This window comes from Vitis vinifera, chromosome 16, assembly GCF_030704535.1.
Source record: "Vitis vinifera cultivar Pinot Noir 40024 chromosome 16, ASM3070453v1".
Classification (NCBI taxonomy): domain Eukaryota; kingdom Viridiplantae; phylum Streptophyta; class Magnoliopsida; order Vitales; family Vitaceae; genus Vitis; species Vitis vinifera.
In genome coordinates, this window is record NC_081820.1 from 18,798,899 (window position 1) to 18,825,449 (window position 26,551).

The 26,551-nt window shown below is 33.3% G+C and overlaps 4 protein-coding genes across 5 annotated transcripts; 2 read left to right on the forward strand and 2 right to left on the reverse strand.

Annotated features, from left to right (window-relative positions):
• Window positions 1–1,666: 1,666 nt before the first annotated feature.
• LOC100249807 (probable rRNA-processing protein EBP2 homolog) lies at window positions 1,667–3,944 on the forward strand. Its single transcript, XM_002267438.4, has 2 exons — window positions 1,667–1,883; window positions 2,824–3,944. The coding sequence occupies exon 2, from the start codon at window positions 2,833–2,835 to the stop codon at window positions 3,739–3,741; it is 909 nt and encodes a 302-aa protein (XP_002267474.1). The 5' UTR covers window positions 1,667–1,883; window positions 2,824–2,832; the 3' UTR covers window positions 3,742–3,944.
• Window positions 3,945–5,825: 1,881 nt separating this feature from the next.
• Window positions 5,826–6,646, forward strand: LOC104882103 (uncharacterized). The gene has a single exon (XM_010664077.3). It carries the CDS (start codon window positions 5,960–5,962, stop codon window positions 6,425–6,427), a length of 468 nt encoding a protein of 155 aa, XP_010662379.1. The 5' UTR covers window positions 5,826–5,959; the 3' UTR covers window positions 6,428–6,646.
• Window positions 6,647–8,354: 1,708 nt separating this feature from the next.
• On the reverse strand, window positions 8,355–17,071 carry LOC100254941 (AT-hook motif nuclear-localized protein 1). The gene is made up of 5 exons (XM_010664076.3): window positions 15,929–17,071; window positions 12,948–13,015; window positions 11,848–11,979; window positions 9,301–9,462; window positions 8,355–8,997 (listed from the first exon to the last, which is right to left on the reverse strand). The coding sequence occupies exons 1-5, from the start codon at window positions 16,341–16,343 to the stop codon at window positions 8,719–8,721; spliced, it is 1,056 nt and encodes a 351-aa protein (XP_010662378.1). The 5' UTR covers window positions 16,344–17,071; the 3' UTR covers window positions 8,355–8,718.
• A 687-nt stretch (window positions 17,072–17,758) lies between these two features.
• LOC100244670 (65-kDa microtubule-associated protein 3) lies at window positions 17,759–23,418 on the reverse strand. 2 transcript variants are annotated; one of them, XM_002267548.4, is made up of 13 exons: window positions 23,232–23,418; window positions 21,956–22,043; window positions 21,570–21,776; window positions 20,917–21,168; window positions 20,628–20,837; window positions 20,395–20,550; window positions 20,078–20,237; window positions 19,839–19,990; window positions 19,669–19,756; window positions 19,377–19,450; window positions 19,166–19,240; window positions 18,799–19,081; window positions 17,759–18,363 (listed from the first exon to the last, which is right to left on the reverse strand). In XM_002267548.4, exons 2-13 carry the CDS (start codon window positions 22,025–22,027, stop codon window positions 17,900–17,902), a joined length of 2,193 nt encoding a protein of 730 aa, XP_002267584.1. In that variant the 5' UTR covers window positions 22,028–22,043; window positions 23,232–23,418; the 3' UTR covers window positions 17,759–17,899. The 2 variants fall into 2 exon arrangements, with proteins under 2 accessions (XP_002267584.1, XP_010662377.1); XM_010664075.3 differs by lacking the exon at window positions 23,232–23,418 and adding an exon at window positions 23,109–23,184.
• Between the last annotated feature and the right edge of the window lie 3,133 nt (window positions 23,419–26,551).

The window sequence follows — 26,551 nt, forward strand, 5'->3', positions numbered from 1 at the left end:
ACTAAATAGAAAAAGTCAAATATTTTAACTTTTTCTATTCAGCTAAAAAACAAACACCACCTAATTGTGTGATGTCTGTATAGTTGTCTAATATTTTATTTATATTATTTATTAATATGTTTTGAAGTTTCAAAACTTGTGGGGGATTGTTCGAAATTTAATTACCTTTAAAAGTTTTAAAACTTCTTTAATCGTAAAATATTATGTCATTGAGTAGGGTATTTTAATTGAATATTGTGCTTAGTTAATAGTTTTTAAACTATAAAAGCCAAATATGTTTATTAGCTTTTATGTTGCTATTTTAAAATAGTGGCCTTCGTGAATGTAATAGTCAATTTTCTCACCATAAAAGAAGACTAACCTTATATTTTAGAAAATAGGAAAACAAAATTACAAAGGATGAAAAAAAAATGTATTTTTTTATCAAGTCAATTGAATGTAGGTGGTGTTTGTTTTTTTACTTAATTCTAAATAGAACCTTAATACTTAATAGTATTAAATATTAGGTTGTTTGTTTTTGTAGTATTTTATTTCTATTAAGTATTAAAAAGTAAAAAAAATCATTATGTTATTTTTTCTATTTAGAAAAAGCCACATATTTTGGCTTTTTCTATTTAGTAAAAAGTTTATAATAAGTCATGAAAAAGTAAAAAAACAAACAACCTAAATTCTAAAACTAAATGATTTTCAGCAAAAAGCCAAAAAAATAAACACCACAGTCTTATTTTTATCTCGGATTACTTTTATTCTATATCTTCTTGGATATAGAATAGGATAGCCTATGCTCACGTGTTACACCAAATCAAACTAATTTTTTTTTAATCTCCATCTATTTTGTTTATTTTTACAATATATATATATATATATATATATATATATATATATATATATATATATATATATATATATATATAGATATATAGATATTTATTTCTAAACCATCTTAATTAGAGTAACTACATCTCATTTATTTTGACAGTAGTCGACCATCATTATTTGGATGATTTGTTCTCGGGCTTACAAGTAATATTTATTCTACCCAACGATTTCTTTCATAACATAAGTTCTTCATAATTTACATATATATATTACTTAACTCATTTTCTTATGATATCTAAAATTTAATTACAAAATAAAAAATGATTTATTTTGAAAAATTTTCAAGAAAATTAGGATTAGATATAACTAGATGAAAATATTTACAAAGTATAATTAATTTTTTTATGTTTTAAAGCCAAGAAGATTAAAACACGTGTTATTTCATATATAAAAATTTATTATTATAAATATTATAAAATATGAGAATTTATCGAATTATAAGAACTTGTGAATGATCATCTTGATATAAATATTTTTTTTGGATCTCTATAAAATTAAAAAAATAAAATAAAAAAATAAAGACTTGCTAATGAAATAATATTCCAATTTTTTTTTTTAATATTTCCATGTATTCTCTTCTTTCTCTTTTAACTCATTTTTTTCATTTTACAACAAGAAACTATCTTTACAATCTTTAACTAAACAATGAAAAAACATTTTTAATGTATAAAATACTACATGAATAAATAATAATTAATTAATCTCCCCTAAAATCATAAATTTTAATCTTATATATATGTCCGTCCTAACAAAATATTTTTTATTACTATTATAATTAATATTAACCGTCGGATGGAACTGTTTCATGATAGCTACGATGTTATGTGATACAAATTAGCCCAACTTCTTCTTAAACCCTAGTACGCTTCTTTTACACAAAACCCTAGTTTTGCCAGCTCTCTGAGAGTTCCCAGGCCCCTTTCGCCGTCGCTGGAGAAGATCTCTCTCGAATCTTCCACAACCATCTTGAAGTTCCCAAGCCGTTGCCACTGCGAAGTTTTAGGGTATCTCTCTCTCTCGAAAATCCTATCCGAAACTGTGTTTATGTATTCATTTGTAAAAGTTTGATATTTTCTTAATTTTTCGAAGTTATTTGATGGAATTTGTCAGAGTTTTTCTGATTAATTTTTTGTTTTTTTGGCATTGTTGGGTTGTTGAGCAGCCAAACTAGGTTAAATTCAATCTTGTTTTCCTCAATCTTTTTGTTTCTGTTTGAATTTATTTACTTCTGAAATTAATTTAGGAAAAGCCACAAATTTTTCATCCGTTATATCGATATGGTTGGCTCATGTTATTTCAGCATATTAAAACCTGGATGATAGAAGTTCTGCATGTTATTGGTTTTTTTTTTTTTTGTTTATTTATTTATTTTTATTTATTTTTACTACGCTTGAGTATTTGTCATCATTTCGATTCAACCATTGACCAAAAAAGAGAATATTTACGTGCTATTAGATCGTATGAATGCTTCGGTCTAATGAATTTGTCAGGAAAGGAAATAAAATATAAGGGTTTGTAACTTTCAAAACAGTTAATGGGTATGGTGGAGGTTTCAATCCTTCCATCTTCTGGTGAAGAATTTTGTAAGAATTATTTGGGTTAACCATTATAAAAGCTGTACTTGGAACTTCCCTTTTCACTGGGCGAAGAAGAATCGGCAAAAGCTTAGATATGTTTGCAGTCGACACCTTAGTTTAATGTGTACTTGGCCTACTTTGAAGGAATTGGGGCTGCTAATCTTGTGGCGGTACTTCTAATAAATTTTTTTATAAGCTGGAAAACTTTCTTATTATTGTTATTTGTGCTGATGAATTCATGTCGCTGAACCCAAGTACTCGGGATTAGAACTTTGCCAAATTGAGTACTTTGATGGTTACATAGGAAGTGCTTTGCTGTTTGGATTATGAATTTAAGGTTTGATTGCATTTTTCTTTTTTTGGATAGGTTTACCAAATGGTGGTACGTAAAGAAGACCCAACTTTGTCTGATGAGGACATGATGGAAGACAATGAAACAGGGGACCTCTATGAGGAAGAATCTGAATTAGAATCTGAATCGGAAGAAGATGAAGATGTCAAACTGGCTGAACCTTCGAAGACCTCCATATACAACAAGGATGGCCTCCTTGATAAACTTGGAGACATCAGCTGGCCTGAGAATGTGGGATGGATTCACAAGCTTTCCATCAATATTGACCAAGAACAAGAGGTGGATGTGAATGATGACTCTGCCCGAGAGGGTTCTTTCTCCATACTAGCATTGAAGGGGACCAGACAGGCATTTGAAAATCTTCAGTCGATGGGGCTTCCTTTTCTTAGACCTTCTGACTATTATGCAGAGATGGTGAAAACCGATTCTCATATGGAGAAAGTAAAGGGCCGGCTTCTAGCACAAAAGAAACAGATTGAGGAGGCTGATGAGAGGAGGAAGGCTAGGGAAGCTAAGAGAATAGCAAAAGAGGTACAGTCCCAGAAGCTGAAAGAACGAGCTAAGCAGAAAAAGGAGGATATAGAGTCTGTTAAGAGGTGGAGGAAGCAGAGGCAGCAGAGTGGGTTTTCCAAGGATAACAATGAAGCTGATGAGATGAGCTTGGCTTTTGAAGATGGAAAAGCATTTGAAAGGTCAAATAAGAGGAGACCAGGAGTAGCCCCTGGAGATAGGTCTGGAGGAAAAGCAAGACAGTTTGGTGGAAATGGGAAGAAAGGGATGGAAAAGAACAAGAAGAAAAGGGATAACAAGAATTCCAAGTTTGGATTCGGGGGAAGGAAAGGCTTGAAGAAGCAGAACTCAACTGAGACAACTGATGATTTCAGAGGCTTCAACAAGGGTGAAAGCACAGGAAATAAGAAAAGGAAGAGATGATTTGCTCTCTCAAGGTTTAATTTTGTTGTGAGCTGTTACTTTACAATCTAAATTTTTCCAGAAAGGACTTGTGTAGCCTGTTGAGCTTCTTTGGTGATTTCTTTCTTTCTCGTTTAATTGCTTGGCTAGTAGTTTTGGTAACTTCAAATTGTGATCATTTTTGGTCCCAACAAATGAATGAAATTAAGTTATGGTTGTTTTTTCTTTTGGGAGTCACAGGACACAGGCTTAGGGCTTCCTAGCGAACACACACATTTAGCTTGAGTTGCAGTTTAGAGTCATACATCTTGTCATATTCAGGTGATAGGAGGAGGGCTTTTGGAAATGAGGAGTTTGTGAATAAGTTGAAATGGTTGCTCCTGGCTTATCTTTTAGCTTGGATTGGGGTAAGGCTCAATCCCATACAAATGTTGAGAGAGATAGAGAGAGAGAGTAGTTTTTTTGTTTCTCCCTCTTATGGATTTGTCGCTTAGGTGATGGGAGGTTTTTGATTAATTCATAGATGCTTTGTGATATTGTTACTAACACATGTTTTTGTAGTTGTTGATGATGCTGTTTATTCATAAGGATCTCTCCCACCCTCCTCAGAGTCTACCCCCACCCATTAAGACCATTATAACATTAATTTGGAGAATCCTGGGTTCCATTTACATGAATTTGGATTTGAAATCACTGTGCTCCATCAGTAACACTTCTCAAATAAACAACTTTTCACTAGGTTCATTCTTATCTGGCTTCTATTTTTGCCTTTTGATTTAGGACCATTTTTGGTGTTTTTCTTTTTTCATAAGCATGAGAAGAAGGTGCAGCTAGAGAAACACCATGTATACAAAAAATATTAATTTGGAGCTAAACCAATCTAGAGTATCATAATAGGCAAGAAAAAAGAAAAAGGGAAAACAAAAAGTAATGTTTGGTCATTAGGGAAAGTACCAAGGAAAGAAAAAAAAATGCTAAAAAAAAATAATTTTTTCACGGTTGATTTAACATTAAAAATATAAAAAAAAAAAAATAATTAAAAATTCATACATTTTAAAATTATTTAAATCTTTATAGTAAAAAAGAAAAATAAATAAAATGAGTTTGAAATAACATATAAAATAATTTATTGATTTTAAATTTTATTTTTATTTTTCTTCCACTTTTTTTCTTTATTTTCTTTTCTTCATATTTTCCCTTATATTTTTCAAGACCAAACATAATCAACATGATTACTAAATCTATAAAGTGTTATGTTGTTTGCTATTAGTACCTTTCATATTGAAAATGGGAAGGTTAAAATTTTGAACAATTTTTAAAATTTTGTTATAAAAATAAAACTTTAATTAAATAAATCGCTATATTATTTAAAAAAAAATCCATCCTTAATATATTAAAATACTACACAGTTTTATTTTTTGAATTTAAATTTTCTTAAAATATGATTTTAAAAATCAAGTCCTTAGTTTCATTAAAAAATAAATAAATAAATAAATAACTTATAAAAATAATAGGAAACTTTTCAAGTCCTTAAACATAATGAAACCTTGGAATGATAGGGGTTCTTGATAGTACAAACTAAAATTAAAGAAATTAAAAAAGGCATATTGTAAAATTATTTGTCTAAATTATGCAACTAAAAATGAACAAAAACATAAAAAAGGACCACGTTTATTTTCTTCTGCTAGAAACTTTTAAAATCAATGATTTTCCCCACTGAATTTTACATGTATTCAAAGGGAAAATTGTTAGGCCACATGATGATCTGTCCTAACACAATAATGAACTTTAGCTTCTTTGCAATTCCCAACCACCATTCCATCTTACATTAGATTGATTCTTGAATGAAGTCAAGGAAAGAAGGAAAAAGACAGAAAAAACTGAAAATTGTTGGGTTTTGGAGAGGTCAATGGCAGTACATGAGAGGGTATGAGAGACTGAAAAACAGCCATGTGGGGGTTCTTTGGAAATTGAAAGCTACCCCACATCCCACTTAGGAAGAAGCTTCCCAAATACAGAGATACATTCAAGGATTAGACAAAACAATATATGATATGTCAACCCTCTTTAGCTTTCACACTACACTTGATGCCCGAGTCCTTGAATTTTGGCAGAAAAGCTTCCTCTCCACTCTTCTTTTTTCATGAAAGTTGAGGTTTTAAAAGGGCTTTAGCACTTTCCCCCCTTCTGCTATTCACTACCCAACTTTCTCTCTCTCTCTCTCTGTGTTGTTATAGCCATGTTTGATACCACAATGGAGTTGATCACTCAGGCCACTTCCAATTCTCTCTTCATCTTCTGTTTCTGCAATTTGATCATAGCCATCCTTCTGATTGGGAGCTTGAAGCCCAGCTCATATTCTGATCAGGGGAGTGCTATTCCCTTCTCAGTGGTCACCAATGTGGATAAGAGTGATAAAGAGACAGCAAATGCAGAGGACTTGTTCAAGGAGAGCAGAGTCTTGATGGATGCCAGTGAAGTCTCTGATGCTGAGAAAGGAGTGGTAGTGGATGATAACAAAGAAGATGACAGTGAAGACAGCAGTCAAGAGGAAGAAGAAGAAGAAGATGATGATGAGCTGAGGAGAAGAGCCGAAGAATTCATTGAAAAGATCAACAGAGGATGGAGAGCAGAAATGTTGAGGACAGCTTCTTTAGCCGGAACAGAAAATTTGCAGACAAGACCCAGAAAAATTCATGCAGTGTGAACTTTAGTTGCCTTTTTTCTTTTTCCTTTTTTTTTTCTCTCTAGTGACCATGCCTGCGATTTCATTGTATATACAGATTTGGAGACAGCACTGAAAATAAATTTTGGATGAAGGGATGATCTGAGTCTAAAATTGAGAGAATCAATGTGTGTGTTCCATTCTCTTCAAACATAAAGGCTTTGAGTATTTATATTTGAACACTAGAGAGATTTCCTCTTTGATGTCAGGAACTGCAGATGTTCATTCTTTAAATGGGTTTGATTCTTCCTCACATGGACATGGATGGAGACACTCTCAAATTGGCTAATATGGGTTGAAATGCATTTTCCTGCAAGATTTTTTTTTCTTTCTGGAAGTAGGGTATAATAACCTGGAAAATCATCAAATAATACAGAGCATTTATAGCTGATTTTACCCAAAGAAAGAAAGGCCAGTTTAGAAAACCAAACATTTACCTAAAAACAATGGGACCAGTCTCACTGCAATGAGCATGAAAAACAAATTTAGGAAAGCCATGAAAATGGCCATACTCTAAGAGGAGGCTTGTAAATCAATATAACAATTTAATATGACTTCAAAAGTTTAATTAAGTCATGAAGTATATTGAACATATTGAAAAAAATAATTCAATATTATAACTTAAAGCTCAAAATAACTTTAAGCATTAAGTTAAAATAATTAACTTATTTTTAATCTTAAATAGTTTTTGTTATATTTACCCACTTAATGAGGGTATATTTACAATAAATTTTCAGTTAACTTTACCAAACAACTTCAATACTTAAAGTAAAAGAATTAAGTGATAAGTTTTAAATTAATAATTTAAGAAAATTTTGACTTAAAATCAACTTAAGTTTTACTAAACACCCTCTAACTTCATGGTTCTAAAATTTGGCAGCCAAAAGGCAAAGTTAATGTTCATATTACTTCATCTGCAGTTCCAAGCTTGCAGTGTTCAATTCTTGGAATGAGATTGTAGATTTGTTGTTTCTGGGTTGGAAATGGGTAATTGTGTTTTGATTAGATGAAAAAAGTAGCAAAAAATGCTGGCTGCAACCCATTATGGGATTGTAGAAAAATTGTGAGCAGGCACTTGAATTCCAAAACATGTCTTCCAAGCGGACTCAGAAGAGTAAAAAAGTGCATCAAAATGATGAACAGATAAGCAGATTTTTCAATTTTACCTGCTTTCAATCTCTTCCTCCACTTACCATTTGACAGCATGTTTATGCTACAAAGCGTTTACTGCATGTTTGGAATCCTGCAATAGAAAATGTGATTCCTATGTTTTAATGTGTCAGGGTTGTTTTTAAGAATGGGAATGGGAAATATTCAATAGCATGGAAACTAAATCTCATTCTCAGTACAATTCTGATTCCTCTTTTTCACCTCTATTTTCATCTTATTTCCTTTCCTATTGGGCAGTTACTTAACGCCTGCTGAGCACATTCCACTGCAATAAAACTCAGATTTTCAGTAGGCATGACATTTTAGATCTTTTCATATTTTGCATTATTGCAAAATTGTGCCCATTTGTAGCTTCTTTTAACACCCCCATCTCAACAAAGACCTGACCCAGGAGCCAGATTCTTCATAGTTTGCTGTTCCTTTTGGTTTCCTTAGCCAGATTGTTTGTAGTTTTCTGCTCCAGTTGGCACTCTTCGGGCTTGCTTTATTGCTGTCTCTACAAGATGTTTATGTCATCTTCACTTTTGGTGGGTCATAGGGTTTGTTTTTCCAAAAACCTTACATTTATCCATAATGTGGGCCCTGGGATATGTTCATTCCAAGGCAACAAGGCAACTCACTTTTGGCTCTAACTGCTTAGCCTAAGACCTGGAATCATATTCCAGCACTAGGGCCTATGATCTTATGAAACTGGACTTCCCAGAAGTTTCATGCATACACAAGAATCACACTACTGAAATATCATTCCATTTCTGCACTTTTAATTTAACCAAATATAGGAAATCATATCCAATAAAAAAATCCACATAAAAGTTCAGTCTTGCAGACACAAGAACACAATCAGAAGAATGACAAACAAGGTGTCATGCATCCAAATATTCTACATCAACAACTCAAACAACACCAGATAAACATATGATGACAACAGATGCAGGGTAAGCCTACTGCAGTCCTACCTAGTTCCTAAAAACAAAGAGTACAAGTCCCTGGTAAAACCAAGATGTAATGTTAAGCCCTAACTTGCCCTATGACGATAAATGGCTAACGAGTTTATCCTGCTGAAAACCTAAATGTAATCATGGTCAGCAAGAAACCTCATTTCCTCATTGACTGGGTCCTTTAGTTTCCCCTTCAGATACCGGTAATTTATTTTCAATATCCAGATTCCTTGAGCCCTGCATGGAGTTCAGAGAAGCCCAGGTGTCTCCATGGAAGGAAGAGGGAGATGTGAGATTCAGATTTGGTCCACCATTTGCCCCCAGTGTTTCTTCTCTAGGCATAGAATTCACAGTAGCTGGGATAGCAGCTTGTACAGGCTCGATTCTCTGCTTCTTTGGCTTTTGCTCCTGCTGGTGACCTGGCAGAAAACTTCCCACTAGAACCTGTTGTAATAAAAAAAGGTTAGAAAAGTATTAGGAGACATGACCTTCTTCACATACCACTAACAAATGTCTAAACACAGTCAAATACTACCACATGCAAGGTTTATCATGTTGTTTCCGGTTGTAACAGCATATGATAGTTACAACTGTCATCTAATGTGTTTGATGTTCACCATTTAACATTTTAGAATTAAAATATTATACATGAAAGTATCTGACTTGAAAGAAAAAATTATTAAAACAGTAACAGTGATAGCATTAGAATAAAAAATGATACAACGGTCACTCAAGAAAAAATTCTACCTGAACAGGGCCAGCAGCTACTAATAGACCAGCAAGTCCTCCTCCCAGAACACGGCCATCTGGACCTGCCAAAGAGACACTCATCCCACCAGATCTGCTCTTTGTTCCTCCGCTTTCACTAGGCATAAATGATCCAGACAGAGAAAGTATCTCAAAACGACCCTGCAAGAACAATAATATGCAAACTGATAAAGCCAGAAAATGTTAAAAGGGTAAAAGTATTATAATATCATATTTGTAGACAACTTCAGAAGTTCAAATTCTAGAACAATTCAAAATGGTGGTTCAAATACACATTTCTTAACTTTCTTACAAAAGCCCAAGGCTCAAGGAAAGTCATTCTGCATCTGGACATCAGATAAAGCTGATCCTGTATCTTACCATATGGGAACTTGAGGTGAGTGGTTAGAAAAGTTGGGCATCTATGCTTGGACATGTTTAAACATCATATAAAACTATACATGTCCACCACTGCATCTCTAGATTTTATTTCTGTTTGGCGGTATATATGACATGCACTGCTGAGACCCCAAACACAATTATATGTAGAAGAGCCCAAGATACATGGTGTTTTTGTATCCATAGTCACCATGCATAATCAGAAATAAAAGAACACTTGGCACAAAAGCAGTGACAATTGGGATTCAATAATTAATATGCAAGTGAGAAAAAAAATGTAAGAAAAAACAAAAGATAGATCATTCCCCAAGAACTAAACAGAAACCATGAAAATCTCAAATCTAACCATATGAAATATTCGCAATGAAAAAATGACAAGAAAAATCAGCTTTTCTATGCTAATACACAAGGGGAGGAATGATTCACTAATTTCCAGAATAACTGGCGAATTTCTAAGGAGGGGCAAAAGGCATTTAACCATACTTGCTAGTAAGAGGGAATTCTGTGAACAGCTATAATGCTGAGTAGTAGAGCACAAAATGTATCTTACACACCTCAAATAGGAACCTCAGAGCAGGATTGAAGATCAATGATTGCCCACTAAGGAAACCAACCGACCCCACACACACCCCAACAAAAACAATAAAAAAAGGGTGGAGATAGCAACCTACAACATGTTTGTCTTGAAAATTAATACTAGATATGATTGAAATAGAGTTTTGAAAGGCAAAAGGATGAGATGATAACTTTTAAACATGCCCACCATGCAAGAATGATAACTAAATATTTCAATTTTCTTATTTTCATATTCAGAAAAGAACATAAAATAATTAAAATAATAAACAATTACTAATGTAAGGAAATTAACAAATAACATGGATAAGGCATATATAAATATTTCAGCCACTTTGGGAGCATTGAACATGGAGAAAACATTTTTTTTTTTTTTTTTTTTTTTTTGAAAAAAAGCATGGAATTTGTGAGTATATGACATAAAAAAAAGGCTCATAAGTTAAAGCATCAAAGAAAGAACTACGCAAGGGTTCTTCATTTACCAACTAATATGCAATAAAAAGCTAAGGCCCAAGATGCGTACCCTTCAACATACAGAGGGTCAAACGTGTGTCCACAAACATGCATGCACTACAAGGTGCATGTAAACCCATAGGCAAGAGGGAAGGCAATGCATATGAAATTTAACGGAAAAACATAGAAATAAAGGGACGTAGAAAATTATTAAAGAGACAAAGACACTACTTCAATCCAGGGGTAGCAGGTAGAGAGAGAGAGAGAGAGGAATGAACAAAAATGTAATCCTATCTACCATCCAAAAACAATAATAAAGAAGCATCTTGTAACGTGACAATTCAAAGGGCAAAGAGCTCCCATTCATAAATCAGATAACAAAGAGTTCAATATACATATGCATGTACGTGTGCATGGAAGCATACATACATTCATACATACATACATACATACATACATACATATATATATATATATATATAGAGAGAGAGAGAGAGAGAGAGAGAGAGATGAAAATAAAGCTTCATTTGCCCCCAGAAAAGAGAGAGAAGAAGAAGAAAAATAAGCAGACATCCCAGTCAAGTAAGAGATAATAGGAATAAACATGCATATAGGCTATGATGGTGGGAATGAAATTGTGCCTGTTTTAATTCAAATAGCACAAGCAACAAAACATGAAGACAAAAAAACAAAAAAAACAAAAATCATTTAAAGAAAATAATTAGAGATCCTAACTTTGTCTCATTGTGCACAAGTTATGTCTGTATTAACTTAGTGATCTAGTTGGAAATCCCTCAATCAAAGAAAAAAGTTAACCAAACAATTGCTTGAAAGAGAAGAGATAAAAAAAAAATAATAATGTTCCCTTGGGGCTTGTGACCATATGAAAATAAAAAATCTTTTACCCAGGTTAAAGTTGTAGAAATAGGGAAGTTGATTTGCTAAAACTTGAATTAAATAGCAATATACTACAAGTGCAACCACTCAAATACAAGTATAGTACTTAAGTACAGAACTGCAAGTAACAGAGTAACAACTGGAGCGCATCCATTAGTCCTTCAAACACAGGATGCCACTCATTTGTATAAGAAAATCAATAGAAGAAAAGGAAAAGAGCAACACCTCATAAGTCAAAGTACCCCCAGAAGAGTTAGGCTGACGAAGGGTAACATTCGAAATTGCACCATTTGCAGAAAGAATACAAATAGCCCGGGACCCTTGTTGTGAGAATGATATGATCTTCATAGTAACATCCTTGAAGCAAGCAAAAGAAGAATAAGTAATACAATACTATACAATTAACCAATAAATAAATTCTGAAAAAGTTGCAAATAAAAACCATCCTTAACAAATCATTAGGAAAAGAGCTTGCAAATATGTTTTGTGTTTTTTATTCTTCTTTCCCATTATAAAATGATGCACTCCTGCTGTGCAACTTTGAAAAGGATGCACAAGGATGAGAGACCCTTCACATAGAACGATAAAACCCAGATAACAATGAAACCCAGATAAAACAATATCTCAGGAACACAGAGAAAGAAAACTCCTCAACAAGCTCATAGTAGAGGAGGGCTCTCTATTAGCTAAAGTAGGACTTTCTAGTTAACAATCCTCCACTACCATTGAAACGAGCAATACAATTCTCAAAAAAGAATAATAATAGTAAAAATAAAAATAAACAAATAAAATAAAATAAAACAAGAAACAAACATACAAACAGAAAGAAAGCCACCTTATCCATTGATTGTTTCTCCAGGTCCTCTCCTACCACAGAACATCTATGTAAAAGCAAAAGCCCAATCTCCCTCCAAAATAGTGTTCCCCACACCCAGCTTAGCTGCCTCAACCAAACCCTCAAAAAGAGCAAGGATATTGGCATCAATGGTGCCAAAACCGGTAGGGAGGGGAAAGCCCAATACCCAACTACCAGTCTGTAAATTTAAAGGTTCACTAAAATAAAAATAAAAAAAACTTTTCTCATGACCAAAGTCAGAACAATATTTTATTAATATCATCTAATCTCACAATAGCTTCCCAGATTTGAGAATTCTTATCTTAAAAAAAAAACGGAAGTTTAAATGTCATTCATGCATTATGTTCTTGCACATTAGAGAAAGATTCAGTATCAAACAAACTTCAGAACCATAATATAACCAATGGATGGGTAAAAACAAGAAAAGAAAATTGAGATAAACCGCTAATTGTATATATTCATCACATACCTCGCCAGCATTAACAGTGATCACATGGGGTGTGAAATTAGCACCAACAGAATATGCAACCCGCTCACCTAAGAGTTAATTTGAAAGGAAATCAGTAAACCTGAAATGGAATGTCTTAGTTTCAAACAGAAATTACTAAGCAAACAACAAAGAATAACCATCACATTTTGGTGTAGAATAAATCACTCATATATGATTGCAAAAGTTAAATAAACCCTACAAAAAAAAGAAAAAAAAAAAAAAAAGAAGTCTCAACAACAACAACATATACACAGTTTAGCAGTGCTTATCTCTAAGAGCAACTGAGAAGAATTCGGTCATTGAGGATATGTAAGAATGCTTCTCTTGCCTCACCTCTCAGAGAAAAATATCAAAACTGAATCTCCAAAATGTGGGCACACGTGTAAATACTATTTTTATTGTCAAGGGTACAAATATAAATATTTATACTATGCACTGCATGGTGGTAGTGTAAATATTAAGCCTCGTGATTAGTCATATAGAAACAAAACATCCATCAATCCAGAGTTCAGAATGTCTATTGATTAAGACAGAAATTGGAAACCAAATGTAGCATTGACTTGATGCAGGAAGATTTTCAAAGTTCTTAGAATGCTAATGATTTTTTTCTTTTTCTATTTCCTATCTCATTACAACTGATTATTTAATTTGGAAATATCAGTAAAACCAAAAATCACATTTCTAGCACATAATGCATGACAATTAACAGCTTTACCATGGGAAGTAATAATTATCTTTACAACCCTGGATCATGATTGACGTAATAATGGAGAAAGATATAAAAAATCATATTAGGTCAATATATTTCCTTTTTACTTGGTCAAAAGATGAGTCAGCTTCCTCTCTTTTATTATAGAATGAAGCTCACAAGCTATAAAACATAAAACTAAAATACAATAAAGCCTGTCAAAATGCCCCCCAGTTCATGCCAATAAAAATGCCCCAGAAAAAGGCTACTTAAATTCATCTAACGAAAGATAAGGAAATGATAATGCCCAACCATGAATACCTTTAGGATGGTGAACATATACCTCACTACCAAACAAATAAAGATGATAGATGGTTACACAAAAATAGAAAAGCATGTAAAGAAACCAACAAAATTTTATATATGTTTCATTATGTTAATTTTGTTTCTTCTAAGGTACACATAAAATGGAATAAAAGCATCCAACCTACAACTAAAAGCAGGTGATGCTAAGCGTTTATGCACATAAATGGTTGTTTACTGCAAAGCCTCTGAATAGAGAGACTGATAATTCGCCTGCCGATTTTAGATAGGTTTATCCCACAACCAAGCATTAATTTAACTAAGCATTTTGTGCTATCAGAAGATGAGGAACTGTGAATCCCACCTTGTCGCTTTCATTGGCTTGCTGTCTACTTTTCAGTTTAGTAACAAACCTCCAATGTTATATGAAATCTTTCCCTTAACATTTTCTTTTGAGGATCTTTGAACAAAGAAGATGATCGGTGAACTTCCTTAGCTAAACATCATTTTATGATATCAAAAGTTTCGAGATTTGAAGCTACCTCTCACATCAATACTCCAGAAAAAACAAGGGAAACTGATCTTTCTTGCTTGAGAAAACATGTGTTGTGTACATGGCATGGCAGTAACCGAGGGCTGTGCTGATGCGGATTAAACTCTGTTAACGTCTTAAGCCTTTGATAGTAGGCTTAGCTATTCTACTTTTCATTTTGGTAAAAAAATATCTTCAAAGTAGATTTACATTTGCTACAGACTTCACATCATGCAAGAAAATTATGAGTGATGCATCAAGTTAGGAGAAGCCCTTACCAAAGTTGTGAAAAAGAACCAGTTAAAAAAGGCTGCAGGTGGTTGATATACATTTTCCAACCAGTTATGAGAAATATATTTTTTTAAGTTCAGATTAGCAACACAGCTATTTTATTTCCCATTCTGAGTAAAAAGGCATCTTAAATCAATTTACATTCATTAGAGACTTTACCACAGGGCAAGAAAAATTATGAATGATGCATCAAGTTAAAAGAACGCCCATAGGAGAAGCTTCCACCTAAGATGTGAAAAAAAACCAGTTTAAAAAGGCTGTGGATGGTCCAGTCGCCGGGGGTGCAAAATGACTGGTACAAGAATTACAGCACTCTGTCATTACCTACAAACTTGTCAGTACTTTATATGAGAACTAAATTTTTTCAAGTTCTGGTTGGAGATTCCTTTACTATCTTTACTATAGTCGGACCAAATACAATTGTAATGAAGACAACAAATTTAATAAAGTAAAAACTATTTTTTTTGGCTATCGTACGTAAAAATTATTCACTGATGCCTAACCCATACTTTACCTAGAGTGTTAATGCAAATACCAGACATGTGTTCCTCAAATTCCTCCTGATCACTCACAACTGACTTCATTATTCATTTTCCTTTAATATCCCATGCCCTCCAACACCACAGGAAGCAGTTCTAAAAATAAATAATTAGGAGGTGAGGACGACTTTGGACATGAGTCACGTCAGTTCTGCAGCAGACTTTTAACTACTAAACAAGCTGGGCCTTTTCAATAATTCTGACTCATCATTTGGCTGTAGCCTTGTGCTATTTCTCTTTCACAAAAGGTAAGTACTGGAAATCTATCAGGAATAGAAAGATCTCCCATTAGACAGTCAGATTAGAAAAGCATCTTCAACTTAAGACTATGACCAATTCCAGATCTGGAGAATAAGGGGTCCCACTACCACATTGAATCTGACTTAATCCCCTAAAGGTTCATCCAAACAGATCATGATCCGATCATGCAGATAGCTTCAATTTTAGAGGAACCAATACTAAGTTAGTAAGCATCGGGATTTGTACAAATTTTCTACTCTTAAGCATAGGAATCCTGATCCATCACAATCTCAATGTAACAGTAAATACAGTGACCCAACTTCAAAATTCAAACAGTTAGATCAAGTGATCAACAGCCATCCATTACCTGCACTCTCTGACTCTGATTTGTGCTGCTTCTTGAATGAATCCACCGGCCGCCCTCTACCCCGTTTCCATGCTGAGAACTCTCCAGTGAGTGGAATTGAGGAGGATATTGGCATCGGCGACAATGCCATCGTCAGGGACCCACCGGGACCATACTTCCTCGGCCTCCCTCTCTTCTTCTTCATTTCCGAACTTGGCATGGCCACGCTGACAGGTGCCGGTGTCGGCGCGGATCCGGGTGCTGGAGCCGGCGCGGTGGCCGGAGTAGGAGCCGGAGCCGCTACCGGAGACACAGCTGTCATTGTGGACCCACCAAATTCACTAGGGTTTTCGCTCCTCGCTGCCACCCGGTAGGTGTCCGGAGCTTCCTCACCCTTCACTGTAACCCCAGAATTTATACCCTCTGTTCCCTCCATTCAAAAAGGTTTTTTCATACCAAAAACCCTAAAACCCCAAACCCCTATAATCTAGGCAGCAAAGATCCAAACTCTCTTCAAACCCAAACACCCAGAAGAATCAAAATCATTTTTTTCAACGCAAACTCTCAATAAACTCAACCTTGAAAAATAAAAAAAAATAAAAAATAAAAAACCAGAGAAAAATGGGAAAAAAAAAAAAATTTAACCCCCACTTGAAACTCGAAGAACCCAAAAACTCCAACCAGTTTTCTTCAAACTCCAAAGATCAAACCTTCATTCCTTACAACCTAAGACAGTCAGACTTACACTCTGTAACAGACACTATTCTATGTAATCACCACTGTTGCAGAGATACACAGAGCTTCAATGGTGACACTTAGATTTTTTTTCCAGCAAAAAATCAAAAATTTGATGTGATTTCAGAAATTCTACAAGGATTGTGAAATTAGGGTTTTGCAGGAAAAGAAGAAGGAAATAAAGTAAAAAATTAAAATAAAATTAAAATAAAATTAAAATAGAATTAAATATTGGGGAATTTAATTAATAATTAATATTTTAAATTACAAAATTCAAAGTATAAATTCTGGTTTATAAAATGGTTCACGTCCGTCTTGGAAAATTAAGACAAATGATTTAATAAATGGCAAAGATAGTAAATTAGAATAAAAAAATAAGAAAATTTGGGAAAAGAAAATTGCTTTTTAATTTAAAATTCGCATTTATTTATTTAAAGCTGTAAAGCAATTGTATTTTATCAACCACTGACCTGTTTTTTTGTCTTTTCAGGTAAATTAAAGTTGACTATACAAGTTTAAATCCCCTCCCTTTTCAAATAATTTACTGTTGCTGCCACTATGGAGAGGCTGACATGTGACACCATAACTGCTACTTCCAGTTGCAGTTATGCAGTCTGTGTTTTTCTCCCACAGGTCCAAACCCTAGATTCATTCCTTCTGGATTTTTCCATATTTTTAAAAATTAAAATTAATAATAATTTTTCTCAATCTTATTCTTAGTCTTACTATTTTTTTTGGGTAGATTTATTTATTCACATTGCCAAAAAAGAAACTTTCATTTTTTAAAAACTTAATTTTTTTCACACCTAATTTATAAGAAAAAACCCATGTGTACATATTTATTTGGCTTGAAATTTGGATGGAATTGTTGTTTTCTTGGAGAGCAACTATTTCTAATTTTTTGACTTTTGTATCTTTTGACTTTTGCCAACCAAATTATGAAGGAGATATGAAGAAAGAAGAACACAATCTTTGTCTAATTAGGACAAAAGTCATACACAATATAGACCATATCTAGAATCCCAAATAGAAAACTTTTTTTTTTTTTTTTTTTTTTTGGTTTTTTGTTTCATACACATGGGAAGAGAAGAAAGGAGAGATTGAGAACAGAAACAGTTGGAACAACATAATCCTAGTCCATACTCCCCATGCACATATTAGAGAGAAGCCAATAACACAATTGACTCATCTTCCACAAAAGTCAACAAAAAAGTGAAAGAAGAACAACACTTGGAAAGTCTTCTAACCAAACAAAAATCAAACTTGTATTGCAGTCTTTAGATGTGCCTGGGGCAGCACAAAACCAGCTCTTCTTTCCTCAAATGAGTACTCGGTCTCTTCTACTGGATTAGCATTGTAAGGGACCGGGGCTGGAGGGGGAGCAGGGGTCATGGCTGTCAGCATTGGCACTGATACAGTTGAAGGTGTGGAGGGGACAGGAATTGGCATTGTCTTTGGGGTCCTGTTCTCTTCATCTGTGGCAGAAGGTGGTGGTAGTTGTGATTTGGAGGGAGTTGTGTAGGGGATGTTGTTACTAGACACTGTCTTGTGCAGTATCTTGGGCTGAGGTCTGTTGAGATCTTCTAACATGGTGTTGGCTTCTGATGATGCTGTGGAAGATATTGGCGAGAAGGGTTTTCGCATCATGGGTGAGTCTATTTCACGTGGATTGAAGGATTGCTTTTTTATGGGGAGCCCTGCAATGTCCAAACCTCTAGTACCTGCATAAAACAGCAAAATGGTAAAAAAACTCCAAAAACATTATGATTGTTCTTCAAAATCATTGTAGATTTAGCAGCAATAGCCCAAAAGGACTTTTTGAAGTTGTTTCTTTATGCTGTTTAATGCACTATCTGTTAAAAATGTAGTGATCAACTGTCATATCATGCTGTTTAATGCAGACTATCTGTTAATAGCCCAAAAGAACTTTGAAGTTGTTTCTTTATGATGTTTAATGCACTATCTGTTAAAAATGTAGCGATCAACTGTCATATCATGCTTCCCTTCAATTTTCTCATCTTCCATACAGAGGAAATACTAGATAAAGCGAATTTATTATGCTTCTCTTCAATTTTCTTGTCCTCAACCAAAGATAGAAGAAACACATTTGATAAAGACCACCATTAAATTTTAAAGTTCCAGTTAAAGAAACTTACCAGCTGATAATGCTGTAAACCCATCATCCTGGCAATGTCTTACTTGGTCAATTTGGTAACGATCACTCTTCTTGCCTGGCCTAGGGGTGGCTTTTGTAGAGTGAATTGGATCAGGTTTGGGAGTTTGAATCATTGCTCCTCCAACAGAGAGTCTTCTGCTGCCTGTGCTTCCAGTTGAAACTCTAGAAGCCTTTTTAACACTCTGTGGCTTTGAAGGACTTGGTTTTGACCCAAAAAGTGCCTCTTGTTCAGCTATTAGCTGCCCCTGAAGTTTCTTCTGGTCCTGGAATAGAGAAACAATTTATGGATGAACCACAATACACAATTTTCCAAGAGCAATATATTGAGTGAAATAACAGGTTCATACCCTCTGCCTTCGGCGTTCTTCCTCTTTCTCTTGCCGTAGAAAAGTATACTCTTCAAGCATAGAAAGAAGACGAATCTGGATAATAACAGTTCATATGAAATGACTCAAACAAACCATAGAAGCAACTGAGATGAATCAAAGAAGGAACTTGGACTGTATCCCACTTGTTAAGACTTTTTCAACTTTTAAGAGATAAAAGGGGAGTACTTACCCCATCATATGTGAACTCAACACCTCTCTCCTTCTCCCATGCCACAGTTTTTGAAGCCAATGCATCCACCATTGCTGTCTCAACACAAGGCAAAGCAAGTCATAACAGAATCAAATATGGAAAAGAAGACTAAGAAAGTTAGGTAGAGACTCCTTAAAAGACAGAAGTCAAATACTTGAGACATCAACAAAATTGTCTCTTATAGTGGAACTTGACACACAAAATCATCATTTTTGTTTCTCATTTGCCAATTCTACTAAAAACACTGCATAAAATTTGATACAATAGTTACCTGGAAGTTTATTAACCAAAGAACGAGCTTTCTCAGCACGCTTGAGAGTAAGATGAGCGCCTCTACCAGCATTATATCGGTTGTCATCCTAAATGACCATCAAAATTATTAGTTAAGAACTTGCATATGATGAAACAAAGAACTAATTCAAAGATGAGAAAACACCCAACCCTATTATATTCCTCAAGCCAACTCTCCTCCTCACATGCAGCCAACCATTTATCAACTTTTTCAAGTATTTCTTTCCTGCTAAAAGCTTCCTCTTTAACCTTTGCAACTTGAAGTTCAATTTGTTCAAGGACACAAGAAGCATCCACAGCTCCTTCAACAGCAGGAATGAAACATAAGAATACAATAAATCATAGAGATACTAGCAGTATTAATGTTCTATATGGTACAAACATAATACCAGACTCCATAGCTTCAATAACATAATCCAGCGCACTATCTGCTTCTGGGATCATATGTGTCTTCCTACAGATCTCCTCTAGTTCTGACCTCTTCTTTAAAACAAGCTCTTTCATTTTGCTTGCTTTCAGCTCTTCCAGCCTAGAAACTTCTGCCTCTACCTGCATATAGTGAATTCACTTTTCCATTATTTCCAAAACCAAATCCATCCATTTATAGCTTGATAAAACATATTTAAAAAAAAACTGAAATTTACTCCTTCTGAAAAGATCCATAAACTCACATAATTCACCCATTTTGAAAAGATCCATAACTCACATAATTAATGAAGTCCACAGAGAGTGTGTTGGGCTCATTTATCTCATGTTCTGAAGCAGCAATATTACAAGTAACGTTCTGAAACAACTGTTGCTCTTCAATTGGTGTATCCATCAAATTCCATAGCTCCAACATGGAAGATGCAAGATCTTGGAGCTGCCACAATGAAGGGACCAACAAAGTCAATAAAAGAGTAAAATATTCTGAAGTAGACAATATGTAGCAATATATACCCTCTGCATTCTCTGTATTTTAACCCCTCGCAAGGTCTTTATTGCAGCTGCCAACTGCTCAATTGTGGCATTACTTATGTTCTTTCTTCCATCAGAATCACCTAAACTGGGATGAACCTCATTAACTGTTTGCTGGAAATCCATACCAAGGACCAAACAAAGAGAGTTCAAAGTACTCAGGTGGTCGAGAACCTGCTTTAAGCGATCACTCTGCATGAAAATTTCAAAAAAGTCAGTAAGAGAATAACTTCAAAGATAAGTGCTTTACATGATATAGGAAGAATTAAACCTTCTCTTTTTGAAGTGCCTGAAGCTGTTTGTGCAATTCCTCAAGCTTTCTTAAAGACAGGTCAGTGTCATCTACAACTGTCTTGGAAGCAATGTACTCTGTGGAACTATAGATTTCACTTTTTATCTTCTCTATTTCCTCCACAACTTCAAAAAATTGATTCCTTCTCTCACTTTTCCGTTTGTGCATCTCTTCCAGTTGTGGAATAATGGCCTTGAGCTCCTCTTTCAAACTTCCAGCATTTTGATCAGACTGGAGGAACATTCCAATATAAATCGCACTATGTTAAACTTCAATGTAACATTTATATTTCCCAGGTAAACGAGGCTTCAAGAAAATTCCTATTACTATTTACAAGTAATATATGCCATATTATGCATGATTCACAAGTTGATTATTAATTTATTTATCATTTTTTAATGAGTTGCAAGTTTTTCTATCACATGAAATTCATCTTACATTTCATATCCAGTTTTTTTTTTTTTGGTACTCCAATTGTTGTTGGGTTTATAACAAGTATCTGCAATACCATTTCATATTCTTGCAAAGCATGCAAAGCATGACTATTACTATTTTTGAACAAGTAAAAATAAAAATTCTAGCTGCTTAACAATTTTTAACCCAGTCAGTTATAATCTTCACGTAATACTGACCTGCCTGATATGCACTGGTCGCTCCCCCATGGCAGAACATATGGCAGCAAGCTCTGCTTCAGAATCAGCAATTGCCTGTCGTAGCTGAGCTCTACATCGGTTTGCCTGATCTACCTTTCTCCTATAAACTTCTAGACACTCTCGTTCAAGTTCAAGCAGCATTTTATCCCTATCAGTATCAGACTCCCCAACTTCATCCCATATTATCTGATGACAACATAAGAAACCAGGGAAAGATAAGGTTACTATCTGCAGCTGAACAACTTTACAGAACAATTCAAAAAAATGTGATTGGAACAGGAGATGGAAAAGGAAAAAAATTTAGAATTATTATATAAAGTAAATTCCAATGAATTTATAATTTGTATAGAAGGTTCATAAAGGACCTGAAGCTCATATAGAAGAGATCCACATGTTGTTTCAACTTGTAGGAGCGGATCACTTTGGACATTAGACATGTTGAAGGAATTGTACCTGCTAATTGAAATGATCACTATAAGACAAAACCACATGCTAAAGAAACATCAGTGTGGTTCAAGATTGATAAAAGAACATGAATCTCGTTAAACCTATGATGCTCACTAGATTTCTCGAGTTTGTGATGAAAAATAATTGTATGCTTGCTCAACAAAATCAAATTTTAAAATGTGTTATTCCTTTTGGGAAAAATATTAAGCTACATATAATATTTATGTGCTCCACATGTTTTCCAAGGCTTTGACAGGTTCCTCATTTTGTGCTAAATGCCTCAAACTAGTATGCTAGCGTATTCTTTGAAGGTACAGAATGGAAAGCAAGCTTGATATGGCTGTACCTTAGTAGAAAATATCAAAATGTAAGACTACCTTCATTGTAGCTGCTAATGATTTGGTTTTAGGGTTGTGAGGTGTAATTAGGTTTGTGGATCAGGATTAAGTATTAAAAGTTGTTTATTCTTCATTTAAGCTTCTCGATTCCTCTCATATATTCAGTCTTTTTACATATTTAGGTGATAAAAGAAGGGTTTGATTGATATTGGCCACAGGAAACTTTCACATCCTAATTGAACTTTTCTAGTTGGAGAAAATAGAAAAATACATTTAATCAAGTGAATTTTACTCATCATAATTTCGATTTTCTTCCCTGATCCCTAAAAAATCCTTCACTATTCACAGAACCCTGGATTCTCACCTTGCAACCTTACAGAAAATTAAGCATCACAAACCTCATCTCTTCACTCTCTCCTTCATTGCTAAACAAAATGACTACTCTCTGTTCCCTTAACTCCAAAACTGTCCCTTCTACACTGACCAAGTTTGAAGAAAAAAACAATTTCCTTCACACTCAAGTTTTGCATTCAAGCTTGACTTGAAATTTGGGGAAAATTCCAAATTATTTTAACCCTAAATTCTCGATTTCGCATTTCACACAGCTATTAACAACAAAAGTTACAGAACATTTACAGAGTAACAGATCTGCAAACCGTGCGCGAAAGGAACCAACACACTCAGCTCAAACAATCCAAACACGAGACAATTCAAATCCAAAAAAGAAACGAACCACAAACACAAGAAAACTTGCGCCTCCCGTTTGGTTGATAAGAAAAAACCCTGTTACTTTTCCTGCATTTTCTCGGCAACCAAACAGGGATTCGAACACCGAATGGGAGATGAGACGACGAACCTGAAGAACCGACGCGGTGGAATATTTGAGCGAACTTTCTATCTTCGAGAAAATTTGGACGGAAAATGTGGGAGTTGCTATGTTTGAGAGGTTTGAATTTGATGAAAAGAAAAAGGTTGTTAAGAGAGAGAAATGAATAGGGGAAGGGGAAAAGTAGCCGTTGGTGAAAATGAACCGTTGAAGAGCGCATGTTGAGGATTTGCATTTAAATGAAGCGAGAGAGAGAGAGAGAGGAAGCTGATTTGAATTTCAAATTTTAAGAGTAAAAGGTGAGTGAAAATGATGCTATCCGGCTCTTCTCCGGTCATTTTCTCTGCAGTTTCCTCAAATAAAATCACGAATTTTCATTATTAAATTAAGAAATAAAAATGTTTAATTTCCATAATTATTATTTCAAACGCACTCTAAATTTAACTAAAAAATATTTTCTATTATATAAAAAATTATATAATATTTTTAATAATTATATCAATTATTTGAAGTTAAAATGAAAATTTATACTTTTTTTTCAAATATAATATATGGATACTACATTTTTATTTAATTACATTTTTTTAAATAATAAAAATATATTTATTTTAAATAAAAAAATCATTTTTAAAATATAAGTCTCCAAATTTATTTATTTTTAGGATTTATATTTGCATTGACTTAATACACATCCACCTAAATTATGATTTCTAGGATGAAAATATATGTTAGTAAAAAGACCAAAATACCCTTTAAAATTAGTATCGGCTCATCTTCCTCTTCTTCGAGATGATTCTATGGATATATGGAAAATGTGTCATATATATATCACTATCTTCTAAGTCAATGATAATTTATTTTTTCTTTCCTTTCTCCACGTTATGGATGCTAGCTATAAAATTTATAATTTAAGTACAAAAAATATGTTTAAGATATAAAAAACATTATCAAGTATAAAAAAAAAGAGAAATATATATAAAATAAAAAATTCATTATAGTTTAACATAATATTTTCTTTTATATATTCATATTTTTAATAAAATAAATAAAAGGATGTTACCTCACTTTTAATTTGATTGCAGTATCTTTATCACAAAAATGAAATCCATCTTCAATATTCTAAATTACTTTCACCTTCCTTTCTACCAAATCGATTCAATAACAAGGATAGATAAATGTTTAAAAATGTTCTGCCCAAAAAGAAATTGTCTAAAAACTTAAAATATTTTTAACTTATTTTATATGTTTTAAATATGTTTTAGAAGTGATTTTTACATGTAATAATTTATTTTTAATTACTTTTCATGTTTATGTAATTAATTTTTAGTGAAAATTATTAAAAGCAACTAAAAAGTGTTTTTATGTGACATTACATCAGATAGGGGGAAGATTCATGACACTATATAAATATAAACTTTTTTTAACCATGAAAGTGTGTTTTAAAATCGTAAGGGTCCTTTTAGGTCAAAGACGGATAAGATCTATATAATTGAGTACAGGTCATTACAAATAGTATTAAAACTAATTTTTGGCCTTGGTGTGAGGTTTGTTTGATCATGTAGGGAAGTTTGTCAATTTGGCTCCGTTATTATCCCATTGTGATATCCCACATCGGATAGAAGAGAAAGTTATTAGTACTATATAAGTACAAACTATTTTTAATCATTTAAATAATTTTTTAAGTCATGAGGCAAGACAAATAATATATGTATTATTAGGTGCAGTCAAGGATGTATCAATAATATAATTAGAAGTATAATGGACATTTTAAAGTTGTTTTATTGAAAAATTTGATATACATATGATATAATTTGTGATATTAGATGTAATTATATCATGTCAATCTATAAGAAATGTTAATTTTGTAATTGTTCTCATTATAAAGTCACATAAAATACTTCATTTCATTAAATATCAATAATTTGTACACATTAAATTCATTAAATAAACATATTTCATATTCAAAATATACTAGTTCATGTTAATTAAATTAATTAAATAATTTAGCTAAGTTAACTAGTTTAATTTATTTCTAAATGTGAAAATAAATCACAAATAATCATCTAAAACAAACATATCAATTTATAATTAAATAATCAAATTAACCTAAGTTAATTCAATAAAAATATAAAAATTAATTACAATTGAATGTAAAAATAGCATTAAATCATCCATATTACAAACATACTAATTAATTGAAAATACATGAATTAATTATAATTGCAAACAAAATTAATTACAATTTAAAACAAATATACCTTAAAATGATTAAATAATTGAGCAACGTTAATAAAAATTGGAGTAATGAGAGAGCAAATGAATAATGAAAGCAAAAATGAATGAAATAGATGAAATTTGGGTCAAAATAGCTGTTGGAACATTAATTTACCGTTGAAAATCAATTTTGGCCGTTGGATAAAAAACTGGGAGCAATCTGGCCGTTGGATCGCCATATTACCATTGGAATCACATTTAGGCCGTCGAATAAACACAGACGTGATCTGGGCCGTCAGTTCACATTGCATGAAGGAGGGGAAATATCGCAAAAAAATCGATGATTTATCTTCGATACATCGCCGATATTTTGCCACCAAAGGCGATTTTTTCAAAAAATCTCCGATATATCTCCCCGAGCCGATATATCGTCGATATTTTGGCGATATTTACGGAAATATCTCCCCTCCAATTTTTCTCCGCGATATTCGCCAAAATATTAGTGATATATCGACGATATATCGGCTCGGGGAGATATATCGGAGATTTTTTGAAAAAATCGCCTTTGGTGGCAAAATATCGACGATATATCGCCGATTTTTTTCCGATATTTTCCCTCCTTCATGCAATGTGATCTGACAGCCCAGATCACCTCCGTATTTATCTGACGGCCTAAATGTGATTCCAATGGTAATATGGCGATCCAACGGCCAGATTGCTCCCAGTTTTTTATCCAACGACCAAAATTGATTTTCAACGATAAATTAATGTTCCAACAACTATTTTGGCCCAAATTTATTTTATAAATAGCCCAAATTTCATCTATTTCATCCATTTTTGCTTTCATTCTTCATTTGCTCTCTCATTACTCCAATTTTTATTAACGTTGCTCAATTATTTAATCATTTTAAAGTATATTTGTTTTAAATTGTAATTAATTTTGTTTGCAATTATAATTAATTCATGTATTTTCAATTAATTAGTATGTTTGTAATATGGATGATTTAATGCTATTTTACATTCAATTGTAATTAATTTTTATATTTTTATTGAATTAACTTAGGTTAATTTGATTATTTAATTATAAATTGATATGTTTATTTTAGATGATTATTTGTGATTTATTTTCACATTTA